Here is a 25,874-nt window from a genome sequence, read left to right as displayed (position 1 = left end):
CTGCTATTAACTAAAATCCATAAACTGCAAGTTTATAGAATTATATCATGATTTTGAGAATTGAGAATAAACAGGTCAAGCTTTTTATTTATTTTTTTAATTTTTTTGCCAGTTGCTTAACTTCTTAGAAATATCGTAAATCGGAAAATTTCCGTTTCAAAAGTTGTTACATGACATAGTACTTTTTCTTTCTTTCTATTTATTCAAACTTTTGTTTGATGAGAAAATTCAATGTACGGTAAGTCTGTAACAAAGGAGAGTTTTAACGTTTTTTTTTTGGGTGTGTCTATATTTCTGTAAAGACAACTCTAATAAACAAGACGACAAAGAGTGTAAATAAAATTCGATCCCGTTTAATCTTTAACAAACAAGGTAGTTCACCTCCACGATATTTTAAAAAATTATGGCTACTTTGTACGAAGTATTCATTTTTTTTAGTAGTTAGTAATTAGTATTATGTAAATTTAAGTTTTTCACAAAGACAAAAAAAATTTGTACAAAAAAAAAGCAAAAATAGAAGGAAAAATAAAAAAGAATTTTATCTCTCCTAAAACTCCAACTCGCATATAGGAATTTGTCGTTCTTCATCTCCTTCTTCCTCTTAATAATCCTCCAACAAAACCAGCATCTTCTAATTGTGTTACCACCGTTAGTCGGCGGCGCCTCTTCCAACCACCTCTCCCGCCGCTGGTATTCTCGGCGTTGACGACAGTGTATGTCTTCTTCTCCTCGTCTTTTTTCTATTTTTTATCTATTTTTTTTGGAATTTCTGTTGAATTAATTTGTATTTTTATAGATCCAAAAAGTGTTTAATCTCATTTAGGGATGACGGATTTCTCCTGTATGATGTTTCAATGTTGTTATTATGTATCCTGTTAGGTTTTTTTGTTGATTATTTTGGTGTTATTTGTCTACTTTGCCTATACCCAATTCATAATTGTACTTGAAAATCATATTATCCTTTTCTTCATTGGCTCAGGGATGGGCCTATTGATCAAGTGCAACTCTGACTGTTTTATTTGTGAATTGAGCTGATGGGGTTGTTTGATTCGTTAAGAAATTTGTTGGGTGTTGTTTGATTTTTCTGGGATTACTGAAATAGAAATGGGTCCTTGTGAGCAGTCAGCTGAACCTGCGTGCGTCTCGCCGCGAATGTTTTTTGCTGATGGGGTCGAGGAACTAGTGGATAATGTTCTTGGTGAGAGATTAATGGAGTGTTCTGTGGAGCCTCTTTCAAGCTTTAACATTAGTTCACCAATGGCTGATAGAGGTGGTGATGATTCTGTTGTACAATTTATTGATCAACAGCATTGTTTCTCTGACCCGTGTGGTGGGCTAGGTGAATTGGGAATGGAAGATGGGAATACAACATATAATTGTCCTGTGCCTGTTGCTAATAATTCAGAAACTTCTATTGAAAGGGCTGATTTAGAATGTGCGTATGGCACTGAGGATATATGTGATGTTGTAGGCGAGAGGCTGGATGAGTTGATTCTTGAGCCCCTTTCAGGCTTGGACATCAGTTTACATGCGTCTAAAGAGGAACAGGGTTCTGTTTTGGAATTCAGTTCTGAGGAGGGTTTCTGTGAGTTGGATCATATCTCTGGTACCCTTGAAGGAAGAGATGAGACTGCGAAGGACTTCTGTCAAAGCACTACTTGTACGGATACAGATTTTGAACCTGTTATTGATAGGCATGATGTTCAGTGTGAGCATGCTGATAATAACTCTGAATTGGGAAGTGCGTCAAGCATCAAATGCTGCCTAAACAATATATGTAATGATGGAGGACAATGCGAGCATGAGATGAACTCATGTCTCTCCAACCTTACCGTTGATGGCCGATTCCTGTCAGTAACACAACAAGTTGCTGGCTCTCCGAGTGGTTCGGCAACACCTTATATGTCAGCTACTAAAGCAGGCTGTGGAAGTTCCGTTCCTGGAAGTTTTGCGGAAGCTGTGTGCACTGGGACAGTGGATAATGGGACTTCGAAGAGCTTGGTAGTACCAGATACATTCAGAACGGATGATTCTGATGCCTCTCCTAACTTTACCCGTGCAATTGAAAATTTTAACCATGCTGGTTACACAGAAAAGGACAATGCTGGGACAGAAGTTGACACATGTGAGTTGAAATGTCTTCAGACTTCCTCTTTGCCTCTGCGTAGGAGTTCTAGGAGTAGAAAATCAGTCCAGAAAGTCCCAAGAGTTAAAAATGCAACTATGTGCACCAAGAAGGCCACTAAAGTGTGTCAAACCCCTGATTTGCTTTCAGAGGCTACAAGAAAGAAACGAAGTAGCTTGAGTAGATCAATTTGTTCATCTGACTGGGGAAAGTTAAAGAACTTGTCAAAGTACTTTCAAGAGTTTCAACAGAGTAATGAGATTTCCGTAAACCTAATGATAGATCAAAGATCAAGCAAAAAGAAGGCAGGCCAAAGGAACAGGAAGAAAAATATGCTTAACGTGATTGCAAGCTCTCAATTCTCAGAGGGAAGAAAGGAGGTTCCTTATCGCCCAATTCGTCTGAAGGTCACTTTTGGGAAAAAGGAAGAGCCGAGTAAGGTGGATGGTATAGCTCCTGTAGTGGTTGATGCTTTTCCTGGTTTCCAGCCTGCTGACAGTAGTAAGGGGCTGAATTCATGCTCATATATCGATAGCTCTGGAGAGCATGTGAAAGATAGTTCAGTTTCCAAAGATAAATGCAGCAATTCTACATCAAATGTTCAGTTCGCAGGATCCAATGTAGAAATGTGTTCCGAGTCAGGCAGGAGTAGTAATGAAGATTCTGCTCAACTGGATTTTGAAAAACGGGACAGCTTGTGCGCTGATAAGTTCTCAGATCCCGGTACTTCACCTGATTCAGAGGTTATTGACCAGTTACTTGGTTCTGTTATTGGGCCTATGGCGTCTTGTGGCAATGCTTGTCCCAGGAGTCACAGCTCCCCAGCTTCTAAGAAAAAGAGCAAGAACAAAAGATACAAGAAAGAAAAACTCTGTCTAGCAGGCAATCCTGCCCTAGAGTACCAACATAGTGCTGACAGAGCTAAGATATCTAAGAAGGGTGGTCAATTGCAGAAACTAGTTGATGATCTTCGTTCTATTAATAACATAAATGCTGACAGTGAAAATCCGCCAAGCAGTACCTCTGGCAGTGAGCTAGTTTTAACGGATTTGTTGCCAGTTGTTGATGACGGTTCCCGTGGGGCTGGAGATCTGGACAATGGTGCTGATACCAATGCCTATTCTAGTTTGACCATTGGGATTGAGTCTGCTAATTCTGGGAATTCATGTGAGTTGGTTCCTCTCAATGAAACTCAAGCAAAGAGAAATTCCAAAGGTTCAAGAACCAAAGGAAAACCCAGGAATAAGTCTAAGATCACAGATGTTATTAGGCATCAAGTGGAACCTTTTGGCCAACAGAAAGCTAAAAGTAAGTCGACAAGTAAGCACAAAGTGATGGAAACTGGCATTTTGAGTGAGGCATACAAAATAAAGCCCCGACCAGGGACAGGTATCCAAATTTCTTATTGGTTATGTTTCTCTGTTATTCCTAATTAGTGCGTTTTTTTTAATTAGCCCTATTTTTCATGTTTGTTGATTATAACTCTGCTATCCGAGCTGAAAGAAATAGAGAACTGTTGCAGGGAATCAGGATATGCTTGATTTGGGGAAAACAGATGTCAGCAATGAAGTGCCACTAGATATTGCATGTTGCCTGGATCTTTCAACTACTGTAGTTGGGAAGCAGACCTCGGCTCCTCGTGTTGCATGGGTTTGCTGTGACGAGTGTCTTAAATGGCGCTGTATACCGGCTGAACTTGCAGATTCCATTGAACAAACAAACTGTAGATGGTAATTTCACATTGCTGAAACTTTCTTTACGAACAAACCTATAGCATTTACCGGTTACAACTTTTGCTAGCCTTGCATAGTTTTATGTATAACGGGCCATTTCTTGTTATCAGTCAGTCAAGTTCTGTGTGGTAATGCTCACAAATACTTGTATGTCGCAAATACGCATTATCAATTTGTATTATTGTTTCTGAGATAAAAACTGTCCGGTATCACCATCAGCCCATCACCAAGAGACGAGGGTCTTTGAAGGGAGGGATATAGAGTTATAGACTACCTTGTGAAGGGAATAAGGGAGGGATATCAAGTTATAGAGTTATAGACTACCTTTGCGTGCCCATAAAACCTCAGTTGTAGACTACCTTGTAAAGGGACTAAGGGAGGGATATCAAGTTATAGATTTATAGACTACCTTGTGAAGGGACTAAGGGAGGGATACCAAGTTATAGAGTTACAGACTACCTCTGTGTGCCCATAAAACCTCAGTGGAAAAAAGAAAACTCACATAAGGCAATACAAGGAAGAATAGTGGTAACTGATAATAATTGTAAAAATAAGGAGTAATAAAAAACTAAATATTACTAACCATGGTAACAAAATTGGCTGTATGAAGTAGTTCTTAGAAGAGTAGCCTGAGCTCTCTGGAGGAGCCTGTAGTTGAGCTTGGAATTAGGTTGGAGGGAACTTCTGAGCTATGACTATGTGGGCTTGATGGTTTCCTTGTCCATCATACTTTCTGAAAGCTCTTTTCCTCTATATTAGACTAATGGTTATGCTAAAAGGTTCACAAATTTTTCCCTTATTCGTCAGCTGACAAGGGATTGAAAACACTTAATTAAAATCAATTAGGCTTGTTTCTGTTTGTTTGGGGGATAAGTAAGTTGGCATATCATTGGATCAGTGTGTGTGTGTGTTTGTGAGCTTAATAGTTTGTAAAGCACAAGGTTTTGTAGAACATACCAACATTTTCTAATTCTAGAGAGGTGAAAAGTTTTCATGGATGTGTTGTAGGATTTATCGATTTCAGAGGAGTTTATGCTGACTATTCAATTTGGGTTTGGTGTAGAATTTAGTGACCCTCTTGAATACGCAGCTTTTGGAGATGGCATTTTAAAGGACATGTTTATTCGATTACTTCTCCATCTCCAATTCTAGTCATTAGTATAATGTTCCATATAAAATTACCGACTTGTTAAAGGATATGTGTAGCCTGTCCAGCTCTTGTCATTAGTATAATTTTTTTATTTCTAATTTCCATTTCCCTCTCTTCATTGCCATGGTGGTCAAACTCGGAATTTGGTGTCAGAATCTGAGTTTTATTCTAAAAGTTCTTAACTTAAATATAAGGAAAGTATTTTTTTTTCTCTTTTTTACTTACATTGAAGTGCTTAAATGTTCTTACTCATTTGGAATGTCAAGCATGTGCTTCGGTTAATCTAAGAGTCCTAATCATAGCTTTCTGTTAAATATGAGCTTGGGCCACACCCATTATGAGGAGAGATAGTTCCCTTTACAAGACCAAAGGAGGTTCCAGTGTTCCACCTTAAAATCATTTGGCAATAAGGGGAGTAGCCCTTTATCTTTATAAGACACTCACATGTGATATTTCATGGGGTAAAATCTTAACACTTCCACATTTAAGAGCTTGTTTTCTGGTTTACCCTTCGTAGTTTGTGAATTGGGTAATTATCTAATATCTGGTCGTTGGGGGTTGGTGACCCTTTTCATACTTGGGATTTGCATTATAATTTAGACTTCACCATTTTTAGGGAGTACTTTAAAACTCCTATGACTGCATTCTAGTAAGGTTTTCCATTGACAGGGTTTTGTTTGAAGTGTAATCATTTTCTCTTTATCTTTTATTCACTATAATGTATCTTATAGGACTTGCAAGGACAATGGAGACCAAGCTTTTGCTGATTGTTCAATTCCCCAAGAGAAATCCAATGCTGAGATCAATGCTGAGTTGCAAATATCTGATGAAGAGGATGCTCGTGATGGGCACTTAGGTTCCAAGGGTAGCGGTCTTGGGCAACCAGTAGGTTTGTTGCTTGTCTTTTCTAGTGCAATATAAATGATCCTAAAGTCATAGTGTTTCATGTATATATAATTTTAACGTTTACTTCTCTTTTCATTTTCTCCTTCAGCTTTTCAGCCGTCAACTTGGATGCTTATAAAGTCTAACTTGTTTCTACACCGCAGTCGCAAGGCCCAGACTATGGACGAGGTCTGAAAAGTCTCCTAAACTTGTTAAATTTGAGTAAACTTGTAATTTCATATGTTTATGAGACAGTTTCTACTTCAATAATTGGTAGCTGATAAATTCAGATATATCCTGCCCTCTAAGCATGTAATAGTCTGATCGTATTCTGGTTGTGGTAGCTGTATATATATCCTGGATTGTGCTCTAATAATACTTTGTAGTCACACGTGTATGCACTTGATTTTTCAATAAAGCTGCCTAACCTTTTGTGCTACTAGTTACTTATCTTTTTTATTCTGACTGTTGCATTTTTTGTTTCTAACCAGGTTATGGTTTGCCACTGCAAACCTCCTGTAAATGGTCGACTGGGCTGTGGCAGTCAGTGTTTGAATAGAATGTTGAACATTGAGTGCGTTCAAGGAACCTGCCCATGTGGGGATCTTTGTTCTAATCAGCTGGTATGTGCTTGTTTGTGTGGAGTTCTACACACTCCTTTTTACATCTTTTGTGGGTATATGATGAAGTCTCTGTTTTCATGCAGTTTCAAAAGAAGCAATATGCCATGCTGAGTTGGTTCCGTTGTGGGAAAAAGGGTTATGGATTGCAAGTTTTAGAAAATACCTCAGAGGGAAAGTTTCTCATTGAATATGTTGGCGAGGTAATAATTTTTGCATAATGTGGGTAGACAATGATCTTGAAACAAAATAATTTCTTGATTCTTAACTTATATAAACTATTGATATACTTCCTCCGTCTTTTTAGTTGACACAATTTGACTTTTGACAATATTCATATAATCTACTCTGACCATCAATTGTGATTTATACTTAAGAAAAAATATAGTCATGTTGGGTCTTGTTATAATCATTTCATTTTATAGATTTATAATATCAGCTTTTATAATTTTTACCCATTGATAATTAAAGATAATAATGATTGAAATATTGCATTGACAAACGTGATAAAATAATTGTGTCAACTAAAAAAGAACGGAGGAAGTATAGTTTTTGGTATTTTGAAGTATGAACACTCCAAAGGAAAAAAACTTTGGTATTGTCTGTTGCAATTACTTACTTCTCCAGTTCTCCAGTGCTGCAGGTTAGAGTATCTGAGTATCTGTTCTTTTTGTGTTTTGAAAATGCTTCAATCTAGTCTGATTTCTTTTTTCCTAGGTGCTGGATTTGCAATCTTATGAGGCACGGCAAAGAGATTATGCTGCGAAGGGCCACAAGCATTTCTACTTCATGACGCTGAATGGAAATGAGGTTCTAACTTATCTTTAAGTGAATTTCTTTCTGGGTCCACGCTTTTTATGTGTACAACAACAACCAATGCAGTTGCCGTAGGTACTCAAAGCTACCTATATTACCTTCCGCTAAAAGTTGGGAAATTGCAATTGGTTTCTCCGATTTAATATAAATAGTTAACTGCTCTCGCACTGGAGTACTTGACCTGGACGATATGACAAGAGTTCTCGTCACTCATATCAAGATCTATTACTCTTAGCAACTCACATTGGAGCCTTAAAAAATAGGGGAAAATACAGTGAAATTTGAATTACCATTCAGCTTCTCAAGAACTCTCTTACCAACCAGGTCTTAAAATCACTCCTAGATCTACTAAAGGAGACTAAAGTAAGCGAGGGGAAAACTCTGATGACACACTACAGCAAAGAGATAGCCTATTCAGGATAGTAGACTCCACATTAGTCCCCATGACGCCTGACTTGAGCAAAATAATATTTAGACTTGAAAGCAACTGAAAATATTAAGAGGAGTTAAAAAGTTTTTTATTTTTATTAGATCATCTAACCAATAAAAGAACAGCATCATCAGCAAACTTCAATTTAATTCTTTCTTGAAGAAGTTTATGGGCATTGTATGTTTCCTTGTTGATAATGGAGCATCACTTCTTTAAAAATTGTTGTAAGACCTTGATTAATATCCCATCCATGTTAGCTGGTGGGTCAGGGGTCTTGAACCATGGGATTGGATATTATTATTTTTCTAGGCCTCTGTTACTTTTCTGTAATTTATGTGCTGCAGGTTCTTGCCACATGTCTGAATGCTTTGTTTTTGCCTTGAAATACAGGTTATAGATGCAAGCGCCAAAGGAAACTTAGGTCGCTTTGTTAACCATAGCTGTGATCCTAATTGTCGCACAGAGAAGGTGAATTTACATTTAAATAACTTCCTGTACTTTTTACCTGTGGAGGGATCATTCTTTTTCTTTCTCATTTCAATATATATTTTACTTATTGATGGGTGACTTTAATTGATGAATCAGCAACTGTAAATCCTGTACTCTTACTGGTTCCCTGTATTTTTAAAATATTTAATGTCTTATCAAAATGCTAGTGCCTTCTAGTGTTCGAGTGAAACTATTTGATGACTAAAAGCTGCCTGAAGTTGTGTGTGAACGTGATGGAGTGATGAACTTGTGTTAAACTTTGGGTACCATTAATCTATTTTGAGGATGACTCTTGGTTTTTTAATTGTGTTGTAAACTGCGATGGTTCTGAATGATCCTGTAAGAGAAGTTATTGACGAGAAATTTGATTTATGATAGTGTTATATGCTGCACAGTGCAGATTCTAGATTGAATGTTGGGACTTAGGACTGGGATGCTTCATTTTCCTTTTTTTTTTTGTTTTTTTACTTTGATTGACCCCTATTGAATTTTTGTGTCTTATTTCTGCTTATGTTTGATGTGAAATAGTAGCATTATTTCATTTTTATATCAAGCAAAAGAAGTTTAGTCATATTATCTTTTCTCTTTTTATTGAGCTACATTTTTTGTGACAGTGGGTAGTGAATGGAGAAATTTGCGTTGGCCTTTTTGCATCGAGGAATATAAAAAAGGTTTGTTTTATTTTTTCTTTGCTTCTGTTATTAAACGAAAATTATTTAATGCTCTAATTCACTTGTACTTGTATCATTGTATGGAGTAGTCATTAGGTAGACAGAGAATTCAGGACTATATGCTTGACTGGTTGCATAAGTACCCTGAAGTGCCATCCAATAGTTACTATTACTTCTGTATGATGGTTTGAGTGAATTGAACAGAGCGCAGGTGCTTCTTTTGTATAACGGAGAAACAAAAATGCCTTTTTTTCCCAAGTCACTGTTGAACCTTACTAAAGTGTTGCTGTCTAGATCCCCCAGTTTGTGGCTGGTTATCCGTTTGGTGCTTTTAGGTTGAAGGTTTTTGGTTAAAGTTTGGAGGAGCAGAGGCTCTATACCAGTGATAAACAGAAACATTATTAATTAGCGGTATGCAATTATGCATTCTTTTCTGTTATCTCATATGTGGAGTATTTCTGGTCCTTCTTTCCTTTGCAGTCGCACTGCCCTCAAATTCCTCACAAGTGAATTTTCTTTTAACTAAAAAATCCTCTCTATTCAAAGGTGTCTGGGGAACTTAAGTACCTGAAAGTAGAGAATCACATTTCTTAAGCATTGTGCTGTACTGCCGACTGGTATAAATATTTTGAAGTATGTTTCTTCTACAACAATAGCATCAGAGCCTTAACCCCAAAAGGCTGTTGTTGACTACTTGTACATGTACCTGAACATCACCTCATTAGTTGCTCAGGTTGATTGTTTCTCACTCCTGTCTGGTGTCATATGATGGAAGTGTGCCTCTACTTGTATACAAATTTAGCCCTAGCAAATGCCGGATGTCCAGTATCCCTATAAATCTTGTACAAAGCCACAGTTTCTATACGACGTGGTTGAAATCAAGGGATTTCACATTCTGACAAGATTTTAGAGAGAGAGGAGAGTGTTAATGCTTTATCGTTTCTGGCTAACTTCAGTATAGATCTATTTTGTGATTGTTGATTTATTATTCTGAATTTTCACGACGTTATAACTTGGCTTTGGCAGGGTGAAGAGTTAACTTTTGACTACAACTATGTACGGGTGTTTGGTGCTGCAGTTAAGAAATGTCACTGTGGCTCTCGTAAGTGTCGGGGCTATATTGGAGGTGATCCACTCAATTCACAAGTAATTGTTCAAGGAGACTCAGATGAAGAATTTCCAGAACCTGTTGTCATTGATGAAAATGGTGAAATTGACCGTAGCCTAGAGGATATGATGGCTAAATCCATTTCTCAGGACGCTGAACAGGCTCTAAATGGAGATAAATTAATCGAAGAGAATTCCGAAGATATAGTTGAATCTGGAGAGATGGTAAATAAAATAAAGTATTTGACTGACGATGTTGATCAATCACAGACTGTTCCAGTGAAGGACACGGTTAATGAAGTTCATGAATCTACAGATAGTCTATTAGGCTTAGACCTTAAAAATTTGAGAAATGGACCTTTATCTGCTATACAAAGTCAAACCTCAAGAACAGAACATACGACGAGTACACCGGCATCTTCCCCGGAATCAGATATACTGCTTGTGGAAAATACAATACAAAAGTCTTTCTCTGGTTCGATTGATTCTAATAGCAGGGTGTCTGAACTTGACATTAAGTGTGAACTACCTCATGCTAGACCTCGTTCTCGAATGAAAATATCTCGTCCATCAAAATCTGTTAAGAACCGAAAATTTAGTGGCAATTCAGCCAATGTTGGTAAGGCTCTTCTAACAGGCCATAGATCAAAGATTTTATCCCACAAGTCAAAGAAATCACTGGAGGGTTCTGCCAATGGTCATCTTGAAGCAGGTAGGTGTTTTTATTTTTTGAGATTAACCATGTGTATGATGCATTTTCACTAACGATACATGTAACACACAGTTGAGGCGAAGCTCAATGAATTACTCGATGCTGACGGTGGTATCTGCAAAAAGAAGGTATGAGATAACTTATTGTTGTTTCTTAAATATAGTTTGAAGACTTTGAACACTTCTTGTCCTTCACAATAATGGCCCTCCAAAAAAGATTAAAAAAATAAAGCAATCATTTGGGTATTAGGTGATGGATGTGTATTTTCTGCTATTTTCGGTTTTGTCCTCATGTGCACTATTACCTTAAAATTTGGATTCTTTTTCATATCTCTTTCCTTGCCTAGGCCGTCTTAATTCTTGAGTGTTTGTATAACTCACCCTAGTCAGTTCTACTTGTGACATCATTTATCAAGAAAGAAAAGAATTTAAAAGTTCATCTCTTTTAATACCCTTAAAGGCCTCTATCTATCTGGAAGTTAGAGAACTTTGGAGTAGGAAGTAATACTCTTCTGTATCATGGTGCTAGAAACTATAAATGATCGACAAAATCAAGTAGAAAATATGTACTTAATTTAGAGAACAGAGAAAGATAGAATTATGCTGAAGAATCAAATGATTAATATCAGTTGTAATTCCCAACACTAGACAGGTTGGGTCTCTCCCAATTCCCAAGGAAAGATCTTACTCTCAATTTTCTGGACATTTTCCTCTAATGCTGACCTCTCTATTTATTAGTTACAATCCCCATCATGCACTACTGCATCCTTTTCTTACTCCTCCAAAAAAATTTGGAATCTCCCCAAAATGTCTCTTCCAGTATCTAGCAATGTAAAAAGGACTGAGGGTTTCGGTTGATTTCGTGCACATGACACGTCTTTGGAATACAATTTGCTGCCTGAACAATGATTGAATCAAACTGGATCCTCAAAGGCTGAAATGCTTGACAAAGAATGATATAATTGTACAAAGTGTTTCTATGGGTTTTTAGTTTTTCAAGTTATTTTCTCTTATTTATGTACTCTGTATTTATTTATTTATTTCTAGTCATCACATTGGTTGTTATATTGTCATATTTTCATTATTGCTATTGTAATTGTTTTCTGTGAAACTGTGACAAAGTTCTTTGGAGTTTGGATGCTTCTATATTTTATGGTTCACATGTATAGAATGATTGGGGGGAATTGGTCTTGGTCTAGTATATAATCTAGAAGCCCATAAAGGTCATGAAGGCCTGTATTAAACCCTGACCACATCATCTCATTAGAATTTGCTAATATAATTTCTATCAAGAGGATCACATCCGTGTTTGCACTTTGGACGCCCATTCCATTGTCCTTTTCTTCGTTTTGATATTTGCTATTACTTGCATTTTATTTTTTTACTTTTTAGTATATATAGGAAGCCACTTTGGTTCCACCTTGACATTTATTTTGCTTATACTTTATGTTTTCCCATGGTTCACCGCTCATGATTATTATATCTTCTATCTTGTAGGATGCCTCTAAAGGCTACTTGAAACTTTTGCTTCTAACTGCAGCTTCTGGTGATAGTGGCAATGGGGGATCAATTCAGAGGTAATTTTGGGAATTAGTTGTTACATGATGATATTCTTCAATTTTCTCATCTTTTTTAGTGTCTTGTCTCATTTTCCATAATGATCTTCTGAACTTATTTTTCATTTTTACTACCAATATCAAGCATTTGAGGTTTGACTTTCGTAATGGAGGAGTCAAATTTCGAGCATGGCACTCTCTTTTGCAAAATGTATTGGATTAAGACAATTCTTCGGAGAGGGAAACTTTCTTTATCCACTCTATTAGTTGTTAATTACTTGATTAGGGTAGCAAAAATTGGTCTGACCTGTAATCTGATACTGACCCAAAGAATTAGATTTTTGAACATACTTCCTCCGTTCTAATATTATTGGAACACTTCCCTTCCTAGAAAGTTTCAAAATATTTGCAACTTTACCAGTTATTTTATTGGGATCTCTCTGTCTCTCTCCTCGTCACATGGGTCTCTCATTTTATCCAACTCTATCTCTCATCAAATGGTCTCCTTCAATAACTTTCATCGTCCTTGTTGCAATTATTTAGAATATAGGAAGACTAGGAAGTAATGTTGTGGCTTAAAGCCCAGAGTTAATTAAAAACAGGCCATATTGGAATTTTTTTGGTCAGTTTTATTGAGTACCTGAAATTGATCTTGGCTTGAAACTGACCAACTGTTGAGTTTTGGTCCTTTTGGACATGATTATATGACCCGCACCTATATTCATTGTTGGATTTCGGAAAATTACCAGACTGGAAATCTACATCTTCGAGTCTTTAACTGAGTGTTCGAATTGGGTTTGAGATAGCGGCTCTGTCTCTCTATGTTTGGATTATGACCCACTTTCTTTTTTCTCTGCTGCAGCAATCGAGATCTTTCAATGATACTTGACGCGATGTTGAAATCCAAATCCCGGGGGGTTCTTCTGGATATAATCAACAAAAACGGTATTTTGTTTGTACTATTGTATTACTTGCAACATAGTTATTGTGTGCCTTTAGCGTGAAACTTCTACTTTTCCCCCCCAGGATTGCAGATGCTACATAATATGATGAAGCTTTACAGAACGGATTTTAAGAAGATTCCTATCTTACGGAAGCTTCTTAAGGTATGCTTAACCTTTTGGGCTTTGATAGAAGATGGTGACTCTGTTGTTGTCTGTGAAAAAATTGACATTTCATACATTTACCCGATAATTTAGTGATACCTCACACGACTAGTATAATTTCTACTTAGAATATGATTGATGCAGTTGATTAATGCATCTGCGGTCTTATTAGTGCACTGATGGCCTTATAGTTCAGCTGTATTGATGATTTTGATAATTATTTAAATTTCCCAATGCTGTGTTGCCCGTACCTCCTAGGATTTTTGTTTTATCCTATTAGTTTTCGTGAGGAAAAAGTGTTATATCTTCTGTAAGGATGTCAAATATCTGAAAGTATAACCAACAAACAACATGTGTATAGGAATCAATACTTGTTTGTGTTCATTTGAAATTGGAGAATGTTGAAATCATTATCACGGAAATCAGCTAATGGGTTCTTTAGCCTTCTTTCTCACAGGCAACACGGGAATAGAAGGCAGTATTCTGTTTTTAGATAAGAGAAGCATTAAAGTAAAGAAAGCTATAAAAATTGATAGGAGGATCAGCTGTCCTGAAAGTAGGAAATAAAAGTTTGCAATCCAAATTATCTTAATTTTCACTAAAGAATCAAAATACCCCATTTGTTTTTGTCTGTAAGAGACCAACTGACAGTGGAAATCTTACAGCCGAAGATTGTGGTCCAAGTCTTGATTTTATTGGACTTGGAGAAATCTGTCAGTCTGTTACTGACTCTCGATTGGAGTTAGCTGCGATTGTGTGATTTGAACCGTAGCAATAAGATACACCTGGTTTCTGATGAAGCTGACCTCTGCCAATATTTTGGATATTTCTCCATCCCTTATAAATGTCTACTTTGATTCTCTTATGTATCAATTCTAACCGACACAGACATAGGAAGGACTCTCGTGGAAAACTATAATAATACGTGTACTTACCTACAAAGAAGACCAATCACTTATCAAGATACAAATTCCAGTTGTACCGTATCGCAACTTCACATCATTGTCTAATTATCTATTCACACTCTTTCCTTAATCAGTCTTTGGTTCTGGTTTACATTTCTGAAAATTACCACGCTTCACTTGAGTCATATCTCTTGCAGAAGTAGCTCATACTTGCTGTTGCATTAGATCACTATCCTTGTTATTTTATTAATAGTCATTTTTTGATTTAAGTTACTACTTCTACAAGAAAATAAAGCAGAACTTAAACCATTTTGCTAGACTGCTTATTAAGGATAAGGCTGCTTCTGTGTACTTCTGCAGAATGTCCACCCTACTGTTGGTTTTTGTAAAACTTTCATATTGATGTTGCATGCTTCTTAGTTATGTCTATATGTAAGAGGATGATGCATTTCTTGAACTATGTGGGGCTTTACTGGTTAGGGATAAGCGTGCTCCGATATACTTCTGCTGTCCTTGTCAAGCAGCAAAATAACTCCTGTTATCCAATTGTTTTTAACTTATTGTTGATGTTGCAAGATTCTTGGTTATGTTATGTACTTGTGTCTATATGTGTGTTGACTATGCATCTCTTACATCTTCTCGCAGGTTTTGGAATTTCTTGCTGAGAAGGAAATACTGACTATGGAGCACATTAATGGAGATTCACTACATCCTGGAGTAGAGAGGTCAGAGAAAATAATATATTTATTTTATTCCTTCAAGTACTTTCTGGCCTTTGAAGAACGGTTTTGAAAACTTGGAAATGTAGTCTAATGTATACTGGAAGGCTTAGAAGCCCTCTCTGATCAAATCATACTGATAGCTTCAATAGTCCACTGATTTTTTTTGCGGGGTTGGTCAATTCTTTTTGGCCATTGTCATAGGCTGTAGCCTATATAAGTTGGTATGACATATCTACAGTACATATAATAGGAGGCCTTAGTTTGTCAAGCATTTCAAGAGGAGGTATGATGCCCAGTTTTAGAATCTGCTAGTTAGAATTTTTTTCTCTACTTTCCCAAGTGTTTTATGCTGATATCAGTTTACTTGAGGAAAAGTATGAAGGCGGAACCTCTTATATCTGGTTAATAAGCGAATCCCTTCGGTCATTCGTAATTTATAATTTATTTGATTTGTGGAAATTAAAATGTCGTTTTAATAATAATTTATAATCTTGTTACAACGTACAAGTAAGCAATAACCCTCTTTGTAGTAGTTTTTATGCACATGGGTGCAATGTGTTCCTTTGAGTTAGTCTTGTTATTCCTTCCTTGTTCTGTGCTTAACTTTTGTTGTAAAATGAAATGCATACTGTTGCAATACGGTAATATTTTTTTTAAGAGTTTACTTGTGTCATATTTTCATTTGCTGATTACAACTTTAACCATCTTCTGCAGTTTGAGGGAATCGGTATTATATTTCACGAACCACAAGGATAACCAGGTAGTGTCCCCGTTTCCTTTGTTTGAATTATTATCACTCGAATTACAGATGTGATGTACTATGTAGTGCTATATTGATTTTGGTCTTTGTGTTACAATTGTTACCTTTAAAAGAACAGTAAGCCTTTATGTTTCATGTTGTGATACAGGCTATTTCTTGTGTAGTTCACCTGAAATAAGTTGTGATCAAATTTGATCTGAATATTCCTGAAATTAGTAAAGTATGGCCAACAGTCATTAACCACCATGCGATTATGCACAAAAGGGTTTCCCATCACTTATTATGCAAGCCACTAATAACTACCTTATAAAGATACTACGTAAAGTGCCCCTCTCCGTAATACTGATCCGTAGCAATTGGAATTTGACTATCATCAACAGGATTAGTACGCATATTATATGTCATCCCTGTAAAGGAACTTAGAAAGCAACTAAATGTTAACATTCAGAGTTGGAATCATATTTTCTCTGATGATGCACTTGATAATCAGTATATCGATCAACGCCGTTCTTGTTTTAGTCTCCTCCCGTGTCCATTAGTGCATACATATTTTTCCATCTCTTATGTGGCATGCCCTCCTGTACACTTTCCAGCATCTACCAACCTAAAGAAAGGAGAATGTCAAATAGAGTGCAAAGACAGCAAATCTGTTGTTTATGAGTTTAGTATTATTTCTGAAGAGCTAGCCTCTAATTAGTTGGTTTCCTGCTGTAACAGGTCCACCAAATTGCACGAAACTTTCGAGATAGATGGATTCCTCGAAAATTTAATCGGATGGATCGAAGGAGAGAGTTTCGTAGAGGCTCAAACTCAAATAATAGATATTTTGGAACAGGCCATCACTGGCGAGAACAAGGAGCACCCGATACAGAACGTAGCATAACTTGTTCTGATCAATCAGTAACAATTACAAACCCTAATCCTGCTGATGATAGAATGCTGCAGGAGGCCTCTTGTTCACAGTTAACTGATTCTCAAACTACTCTTACCCGACCTCGGAAACGTAAAAGCAGATGGGATCAACCTGCATGTCCTAGGTCACCCAAGAATATCAGAACAAATCCAATAGTTGAAATTATTGAGGATTTCTCCAAGCATGAAAACAAAGTACCAGATGATGAAACAATGCAGAATTCTGATGAAGATGATGAAGCTCCACCTGGGTTTTCTTACCCACTTGATCCTGTTAATGACAGTCCACCTGGATTTTCTACTTCTGCACAGTGTCCTTCAATGGGACTTCTTCAGGAGAGATTCAACCCACGTTTACCAGTGGCGTATGGTATTCCGTTATCTGTGATACAGAAATCTGGGACTCTTTTGTGTGGAACTGTTGATAGTTGGGATATTGCCCCTGGTATGCCTTTCCAACCTTTTCCACCACTTCCTCCTTATCCACGACGTGACAGGAGACAGGTGGCAGAGCAGGAAGAAGCGAGGGAGGGCTACAATGGTGATCAAGGTGTACCAAGTACTTCTGGTGCAAGTGCAAACCTGTTGCATCAGCAAAACACTGTTGCAACAAACCCGAACGTGTTTCAACAAGGAAGGTTCCGGAATATTCCAGGGAATAGGTATAATCGACAGAAGAAGTGGAACAACCAGAAGTCAAGGCCGCCATGGCTCCGGAATTTAGATGGGTGGGGTTTCAGAGGGAACTACCCACCTCATCCCAGAAACGGGTCATCAGAAATAAACACGGAAACGGTTGCTAATGAACTGAATGATAATCATTTAGCTGATGTAAATCATAGTATAGAGTATGCAGGTAATTCTTGTTAGATTTTACTGCGTTAAATTTCATTGATTATATACGGCAAATATTCACAGGGTGAGATCAATTAATTTTTATAATTTCACTCCCAAGTCTAACCTTGCTGTTTATTGATGGAGATCGGTTAGTTTTGTTCGAGACAAGGCAGGTTCATGGCATTGGCGAATTCGAGACGGAATAAGGGAATTGTATAATTGGATGTCAATCTTTTGTATAGAGGGTGAGATAATTGTTCCTGTCATTGCCTTGCCCTTGCTCATTTTTGTCTTAGTAATCTTCAGAATGATAGAATTGTAAAAAAGAACAGCTTTATCTATACAAAATTGAATGTTCAAAGACAGGAAATTCAATTTTTAATTTTATGTTTTATTATTTTCTATGTAGTGTTCTCAAAACAAAGCTATTTGACAGCTTAATAGCGGTTTTATTGCCTCCACATCGGGTAAATTTGGTTGATTTTTATGTTGTGGTTCACGATAATCTCATTTTTGGCAATGGAGAAGGGAGAAACAAGAAATATGCAAAGTAACATCGTTGAGTGATAAATGGGAAATTCGTGGAAAGTTACAATCTCCACCGCGTAATAGTGCACCTATACGTCTTCATCAACGTTTGTTTATCGGAAGAGCGAGAGCTAACTATCGAGACTTTGGATTATCTGGACTATACGCATAATTAAAGATATTAATGACAAACGTGACTAAAGTAATGTGTCAACTATATAAAAACAGAGGAAGTATGTAATATTCCCATAATCCCATGATATTTTAGTAGACCTCCACGATGATCAAGGCTATAGTTTCGAATGTATACCAGTTTGAGTTTTTTTACGTGCAACAAACCTATTTTTGGGCGTCCCCGAACAAATTCCTCTTTCCAATCTACTCCCTCCGCTCCTAAATACGTGTCATGTTTCTAAAAATAGCGTTCCCTTATAAGTGTCATGTTTCTATATTTGAACATACATTTTCCCCAATTTTCCGTACACTCTTCAATAAATCATGAATTTCTTTTTACACATTCTACACTTTTGCCACTTTTCAATATCCACATCCACTTTTATTTGTACTTTATCAATAAACAATTATCTATTATATCATTTTCCAATAAAAAAACACTCTCAATCATTGTTTTTCTTACACACTTTTCATTTTTCTTAAACACCGCATATTCATCCAAATATGACACATATTTAGGAACAGAAAAAGTAACATTTTTAAATGTCAAGCACGGAATATAATAATTAGTGCAGACATGACTAGCTTCATAGTCCGTCTAGCAAAGTCGAAAGTACTAGAATACACGTTTTTATCTTAACGTTAAGATCCCATGAAAAATCTAGACGTGAGTTGTGCATAATATAAAGGAGTGTAGAGAATAAACAAACCGTGTTTTTGCCATAACGTAAAGTCGTTACACCGCTGAGAATTTCACATTGTTCATTCCTGTCTTGGTTGCAAACATAAAACCCGTGAATTTGTGATCCATCAACCAATATAACATAAATGATGTGGTGCACTTTATACTAATTACTTAATATTACCAGGATCAGGTGAAAAAGAATGCTCTTAACCATAACATTAATTGTCAACAAAAAGTGAAATGATCAAGGGTTCAAGTTCAAGTAAGGGCAGACTAGTCATTACACGCCATAAATGCATGAATTTAAAATGAAAGGCCAACAAGATGTAAGATAATACTTCGTAGAAGTCTTATCATCTTAGCTAAATGACTATCTGATATGATTTTTACAATTTACTCCACATCAATATGAAGTAGACCTGTTAAATGGGTCGGTCGGGTTGTAAAAAAATATTTTTTGGTTCGGATTATTTCGGGTAGGTCACTTTCAAGTTCGGGTTTAGAAATGCTTGTTCAAAATCCAGAACTTTCGGGTTCGGGTCGACCCAACGGGTTGATAGATTTTAAAACGCGTATTATATTTTCGTTAATTTAAGTAATAAATATACAAAATATGAGCACAAATTAACAAATTTTCCTACACAAGTTTATATTTAATTAGTACGTTAAATTCAATCACAAAATGGTGTATAATTTCAAATTAAAATCATATTACACCCAACGATAGTAACAAGTCAACAACGTGTTTATTATGCTTATAATTCCTTATAATCTCATTTATTACTAAAAATACAATGATTTCCAATCGGTCGGGTAAAAAACGGATTTGATCGGGATTTAACCCATTATTTTTCGGGTTTATTGGGTTCGGATAAAATCGGGTTACGGGTCACAACATCTTGTTTAGTACACAATACTTCCGGTTCAGGTTCGGGTCGATTTTCGAGTCGGATCGATTTTGACAGGTCAAATATGAAGTATATAATTTGAAATAATGAATGTTTATTACGAAACTATTTTATGCTTTACTAGATATTGATAGCAAGACATTTTAATTTGATACTAAATAAATTTTGAAGAGTGAAAATAGTTCAAAGTAACAATTAGTTATGAAGAAAGTCAAATCATATAATTCAATGTAGAAATCCGAAACATCGCCTAATAAGTAAACGCGAGTGGTAAATAGCATTGCGGGTGATAATTTTGCTTTGCCTAGCCCCACACACTTCCTCTGCTCTCCAAAACTCCAATTGATTAGCGAAATGAATGAGAAATTGACAACTTTCTGAGTTTATACTGCCTAGAGTTAGTTTATTTGATTCAACAACCACCCATTTTAAGGTAAAACTTCCCTCAATTGGTAAAATTCCTAGCCAATATTAATGTCAACACCTCCTTACAATTTGGAGGTTGTTTTTTCGGATATCAGATATGTGTGGCAACACACATATCAGCTAAAAGACAAATAGCTAAAAGACAAAAAAGAAAGTACCATTTATGTTAAAAAAGTACTCCCTCCGTCCCATAATATAGTGCCCGTTTGACCAAAATCACGGTTATTAAGGTAAAGTATAACATTGATAATAAAAACAATAATTATTTGTTCTTTCAAGATAAAGTACATGTTAGTTGGCTTTTATGGAGAGAGAAATTAGAGATTAAAGGTGTGTACATAATAAATAGGCCTAAAAAAGACAAAAATCAAGCACATGGGTTGAATAAAAGTCAAAAAATACAATTTTCAAAGTAAAAATTAATGGTTTAAAATAGAAATAGGCACATTATTTAGGGACACCATTTTAGGAAAACAGGCACTATATTATGGGACGGAGGGAGTACCATTCTGTAAAAAAAAGTACCATTCAGTTAAAAAAAGTACCATTTTTGTTTAAAAAAGTACCATTTAATTTCTTTTTTATCATTTTTCTTATTTTGTCTTTTACTATGATATGTATTTGCCCACACATATCTGATATCCGAAAATACTTCCTCTACAATTTGCAACTCTTGAATCTGATATAATTATCGCTCATTTGGTCCCGGCATGTTCTATGACAATGTCGATAGGTACTTGACATTAGTAACAAATCTTGAACGATTTTTACGAGGTTCAGGGCGACAGATAAATTAAACGATATAGTATAAAATGTATATATAATTATACTTCGATTATCTGAGGGCGAAAAAAAAATATACCTTTTAATTTTCCGCGAGGGAGTCGGGCTCAGCCAGCCCACATAGAAGATAAGCCAAAATCTGTTTCAACGGAGTTGCGTCGTATTAGATGGTGGCTATATGTTACTTTGTATACAAAATTATTCACTGTCCCGTTATGGTCTATCTACGGGCTCCAGATGTCCGTGGAACGGGTCGAGCTTCGGACTGAGCCCACGGGTTGTGGGCCTAAACGGGCAGGACCCGATCCATGCCCCACTCGACTTCATGCCGAGCCGGGCCGAACTGAAAAGTTATAAACAGGGCCTAGGCCCACGAGCTTCGTACCAAGCCGGGCTGTCGTGCCTAAGCTTAATTTTACTAAATTTAGCGTGTTTTGTTGTGCCGGGTCGAGTCGTGCCGCACCTTGTCGGCCCAAGCCCGACCCACGGCTTCGTGCTCGTGCCGGGCCCGGCCCACAACCATCTTTACCGTTACCATTATTTATGTATACCGTTACATATTTACATACTACCTATACAAAATTTAATCATTACCAATACCATAATTTATCATCACCAATACCATAATTTATCATCACCATTACTATCATTACCACAATATATAACAGTCTCTGACACAAGTTGTTCCCTTTCCCTCTAAGAATATAACCTAAACCATTTTAGTTTTAGTTTCATATCTTATGAGACAACATTCCTGCAACATCACATATTCTATTTGTATCCTTCAAAATTTACAACACTACAAAAAATGAAGCAAATAAAAACAAAGAGCAAACAAGAAAATCATGCAGATGAACCTGAAACAGAACCTGTATCTCCAACAGGACAATACTTAAACAGCAAAGCCTTATATTCATGTATTCTAGCCATCCTAGAATCTGAAATCCCCATTGATGAATCCTGTGCAATACCTCAACTTCGAGACGTTTTCCTTCCTATTAACCCCAGATTTTCATCTATTATGGTAAATCATCATCTTCTCTTCAACTGTTTCTACATTTATCAGTTACCAACAGTCTAACACATACCGTACTTAATTGACAATTAGTAGAAGGTATACCAGATTGCATGTAGCTCTACATGCAACCAGGTCATTTTGTATTCTTAATCCTTCTAAATCACATTTTTGTTGTTTAAAAGCACATATTTATCGTTTAAGAGCATATTTTTACAAACAAAAAACACAATCCGTTTTAGAAGCACATATTTGTTAAGTACAACACAATCACTAACATAAAAAAAAAAAACTTTTCTGAGCAAATGTATTATGTTTTCACCGCAGAAATGTGTTTTAAACCGTAAAAATGTGCTTTTAACCCAGTTACATGTACAACTACATATAACCAGGTGCACCTTCTAATCATTTGTGCTTAATTTCAATTTGTTGTACCAGATATCTGACAAGAAAGGTGTAAGACTATGGAAGAAGGTGAAAATAAACCTCAAAGATCATGTTATCATTCCCAGATTCCCAGAAAACCTATCAACTGAATCATACGACGATTTCTTCGACGAATATCTGACAAAACTCAGCTCAGATCAACTACCACAAGAAAGGCCATTATGGGAACTTCACATAATAAACTGTCCAACAAGTAAAGCACCTGGACATATGATCTTCAAACTTCACCATGCACTTGGTGATGGATACTCTCTAATGGGTGCACTTCTTTCATGTGTGAAAAGACAAGATGATCCTTCACTTCCTTTAACTTTCCCTTCAACTAGAGGGAAGTTTTCAGAAGTTAAGAGCAATGATACAATGAGATGTATGAGGTTGATTACTGGAACTTTGTGTGCGATTTACAAAGGAGTTTTTGATTTTGGGTGGAGTTTTATGAAGAGTACTTGTATTGTTGATGATCAAACACCTATTAGGTCTGGGAAGAAAGTTCCGGTTTTTAATCCTCTCAAAGTTTCAACTCTTGCATTTTCTCTGGATCAGATCAAATTAATCAAAACTAAACTTGGCACTGTAAGTTATTTCTTCGATTTCTTTTGATTACTTTAAAGTAGGGATGGAAATATCTAGTTGATGATCTAATGACATGTTCACCCATGCACTATAACAAAGCGGATGAAAATCCGAATTAATTAAATGGGTTAAAAAAGCAGGTGATAGGATTTATTTTATGATTATCTTTCTTCTTAAGTTGCAACACTTTTAGTTTGTCACTATTCATATACCAACTTTGACTATATATTTTTACTAATTTATCAAAAGCAAATGTTATCCTCCAATATAATGTTGTCGAATTTATTTCATTATATATTTTCATAATATTAAATTTAATAACTCTTTTGAAAAAGATAATTATGGTCAAAGTTATATATTGACAACATGTTAGTAAAAGTGTTCAATATTTTTCAAACATAGGAAGTACCAAGTATTATTAATATTTTAAACATAAGTCCATTATTTTATTAAAGATGTTGAATTTCTTTTGGTTGTAAATTGTGGTAATGAGAAGTAGCTCTACGTGCCAGAAATAAACTAGGAATATAAGCTCTCTTTTTTTTTCCATTAATAATTATGCATATTATTAGGTGATAATTTTGTATTGGTTTAAGTTTTTCAACTGAATATCACCTGATGGATGGGATGCGGGTGATGGGTAAATCGGTGGAGCAAATTGATGTGGATAATGCTCCACCTGATCCGAATCCGGCCCATTTCCATCCCCGCTCTGAAGTTAATATCAATAGATTCCGGAGTTTCATCTGAAACCGGTTTCAGAGCAAAAATCTATGATCCCAAGCATGATAATCCGCAACAAAATTCTATTATCCTGAATTCCTGATGTCAGTAAAAGATATTCCGCAACAAAATTACACATGGTTAATTACTGATAATTAACCCTGCATCTGTTTTTTGTTGTTGTAAACAGACAGTAAATGACACAATTTCAGGGATAATCTTCCTGGGAACTCGACTCTACATGCAAGAAACTCATACAGAATTCTGCAATTCGCGATCTACAGCAGTCATGATGCTCAATACCAGGGTTATAAGAGACTACATGTCAGTCAACGAAATGATCAATGCAGATACCAAAATATGGGGAAACAAGTTTTCTTTTTTACATATAGAACTTCCTAAATTAATCAATGGTGGATTTTCTAACCCTCTTGATTTCGTCTATAAAACACGAAAACAGATCAAGAGGTACAGAAATTCACCGGTTGTCTATCTCACCGCGCAATGCCTGGAGATTATAAGGAAATACAAAGGATCTGAGGTACATGAAACGATCACATTTCTTTACCAAAATATTGTTTTTCTTCGATTTCTTCTGATCACACTCAAGAAGTCGTGCCGGCCCGGCCCGGGCACGAAGTTGTGGGCGTGGGCCGAGTCTGCACCGTATTTTTTGGAAAAAGCACTACAAAGCACGCTAAATTTATTGAAAATAGACTTAGGCCCAATGACCCACCACGGTCCGATATAGGCCCACACGGGTTTATGCCCCCATTTTTTATTTTTTCCGGCCTATCATGGCCTGTCACAATCGGGCTTGGCATGGGGCAGGACCATCCAGGGTCATGGCCCATGGACTTGACCTGAAGCCCGACATGCCCAGACACGAGGCACGTAGGCCCAGCCCGGCTTTGTGTCCCATCTAAAAAGATTTGGCCTGCCACCAGAAGTGGGCTTAGCGTGGCCTAGGCCGTTCAGGTACAAAGCCCATCACTCAGCCCGAAGCCTAATCCGAGCCACAACCGTTTTTATCCAAAACTAGTCGAATTTTTTTTGCACATTTTCTTAATGACTTCACTTCTTTAGTCATAGATCATCAAGATAGAACTTTTAATGTTGGAACTTAAATTGTTTCAGGCAGTGGCTGAACACATACATAGTACATCGAGTAAATCAAGCATGACAATGTCAAACATGATCGGACCAGTCGAGCAAGTGACGTTAGCTGGTCATCCGATAAAAGGCATGTATTTCATGATTACCGGCACACCTCAGGTAATCAAAGCAGAATGTAGACATTCCTTATAGTCCTCACTAAGTCACTATATGTTTGTTAGAATATGCTTTGAATATATCAAGTTCTCATACTGCAACGCCCCAACAGTAGAGTTATCTATTTTTGTCTTATTCTACGACTTTTTTCCATATGTCTAGAGATTACTATATAAACTTTTTGGGTCATAACCTAATCGTATTATGTGATTTGTAATCCTCAAGATTGATAAAGCTTCATTTCCGCTGCCTGTGTACGCATCTAACACATTGTTAGTGAACCACGTTAAATCTCCGCATTCTATATTTATGTTCTTAATTGTGTTTCTTGCTCCCATCAGTCCACTTTAACTATTAAGTCTTGAATTTTCATGTTTATAGTCTGTTTTCAACATCTGTGTATGTAATTAACTACTTATTCTCTTAACTTTATATCGTTAATTAACTCATGAGTTGGACTTGCAGAGCCTGGTAATATCAGTTATGAGCTACTCACGAGCTTTGAGAATTGGAATAGGAGCTCAAAAGGGCTTCATAGACTCAAAGAAGTTGAATTCATGCATCGAGAATGCGTTCGAGTTGATATACGAGGCAGCAATGAAGAACAATTAAGGATTATCAAACAACCAAAAATCTTCTACTGAATGTTTTCTTGTACTGCTTATATCGCCATACGCTTGTAATATATATAGAATATCATATAGCTAAGATATAACGTAACATATATTGCTGTAATAGTACGGAGTACAATAATTTTACAACTAGTGCAGAAATTACTACGGAGTATGCAGTATGCTTCATACAC

The 25,874-nt window shown here is 36.5% G+C and overlaps 2 protein-coding genes across 4 annotated transcripts; both read left to right on the top strand.

The window, feature by feature from the left end:
* Positions 1-543: 543 nt before the first annotated feature.
* On the top strand, positions 544-17,939 carry LOC110782002 (histone-lysine N-methyltransferase ASHH2). Of its 3 annotated transcripts, none has more exons than XM_021986047.2 (19): positions 544-713; positions 1,123-3,514; positions 3,648-3,855; positions 5,740-5,897; positions 6,003-6,082; positions 6,385-6,516; positions 6,600-6,716; positions 7,231-7,323; positions 8,150-8,227; positions 8,863-8,919; positions 9,946-10,738; positions 10,811-10,866; positions 12,235-12,314; positions 13,156-13,238; positions 13,320-13,399; positions 14,950-15,029; positions 15,741-15,786; positions 16,504-17,554; positions 17,680-17,939. In XM_021986047.2, exons 2-19 carry the CDS (start codon positions 1,153-1,155, stop codon positions 17,739-17,741), a joined length of 5,616 nt encoding a protein of 1,871 aa, XP_021841739.1. In that variant the 5' UTR covers positions 544-713; positions 1,123-1,152; the 3' UTR covers positions 17,742-17,939. The 3 variants fall into 3 exon arrangements, with proteins under 3 accessions (XP_021841739.1, XP_021841737.1, XP_021841738.1); XM_021986045.2 differs by having other exon boundaries at positions 980-3,514; XM_021986046.2 differs by having other exon boundaries at positions 545-713; positions 980-3,514; positions 17,689-17,939.
* Positions 17,940-21,665: 3,726 nt separating this feature from the next.
* On the top strand, positions 21,666-25,869 carry LOC110782004 (wax ester synthase/diacylglycerol acyltransferase 4). Its single transcript, XM_021986048.2, has 5 exons — positions 21,666-22,063; positions 22,493-23,074; positions 23,988-24,338; positions 24,935-25,072; positions 25,535-25,869. The coding sequence occupies exons 1-5, from the start codon at positions 21,848-21,850 to the stop codon at positions 25,679-25,681; spliced, it is 1,434 nt and encodes a 477-aa protein (XP_021841740.1). The 5' UTR covers positions 21,666-21,847; the 3' UTR covers positions 25,682-25,869.
* Positions 25,870-25,874: the final 5 nt, after the last annotated feature.

Source organism: Spinacia oleracea, chromosome 2, assembly GCF_020520425.1.
Source record: "Spinacia oleracea cultivar Varoflay chromosome 2, BTI_SOV_V1, whole genome shotgun sequence".
Lineage (NCBI taxonomy): Eukaryota > Viridiplantae > Streptophyta > Magnoliopsida > Caryophyllales > Amaranthaceae > Spinacia > Spinacia oleracea.
This window is presented reverse-complemented; position numbering and strand designations above follow the sequence as displayed.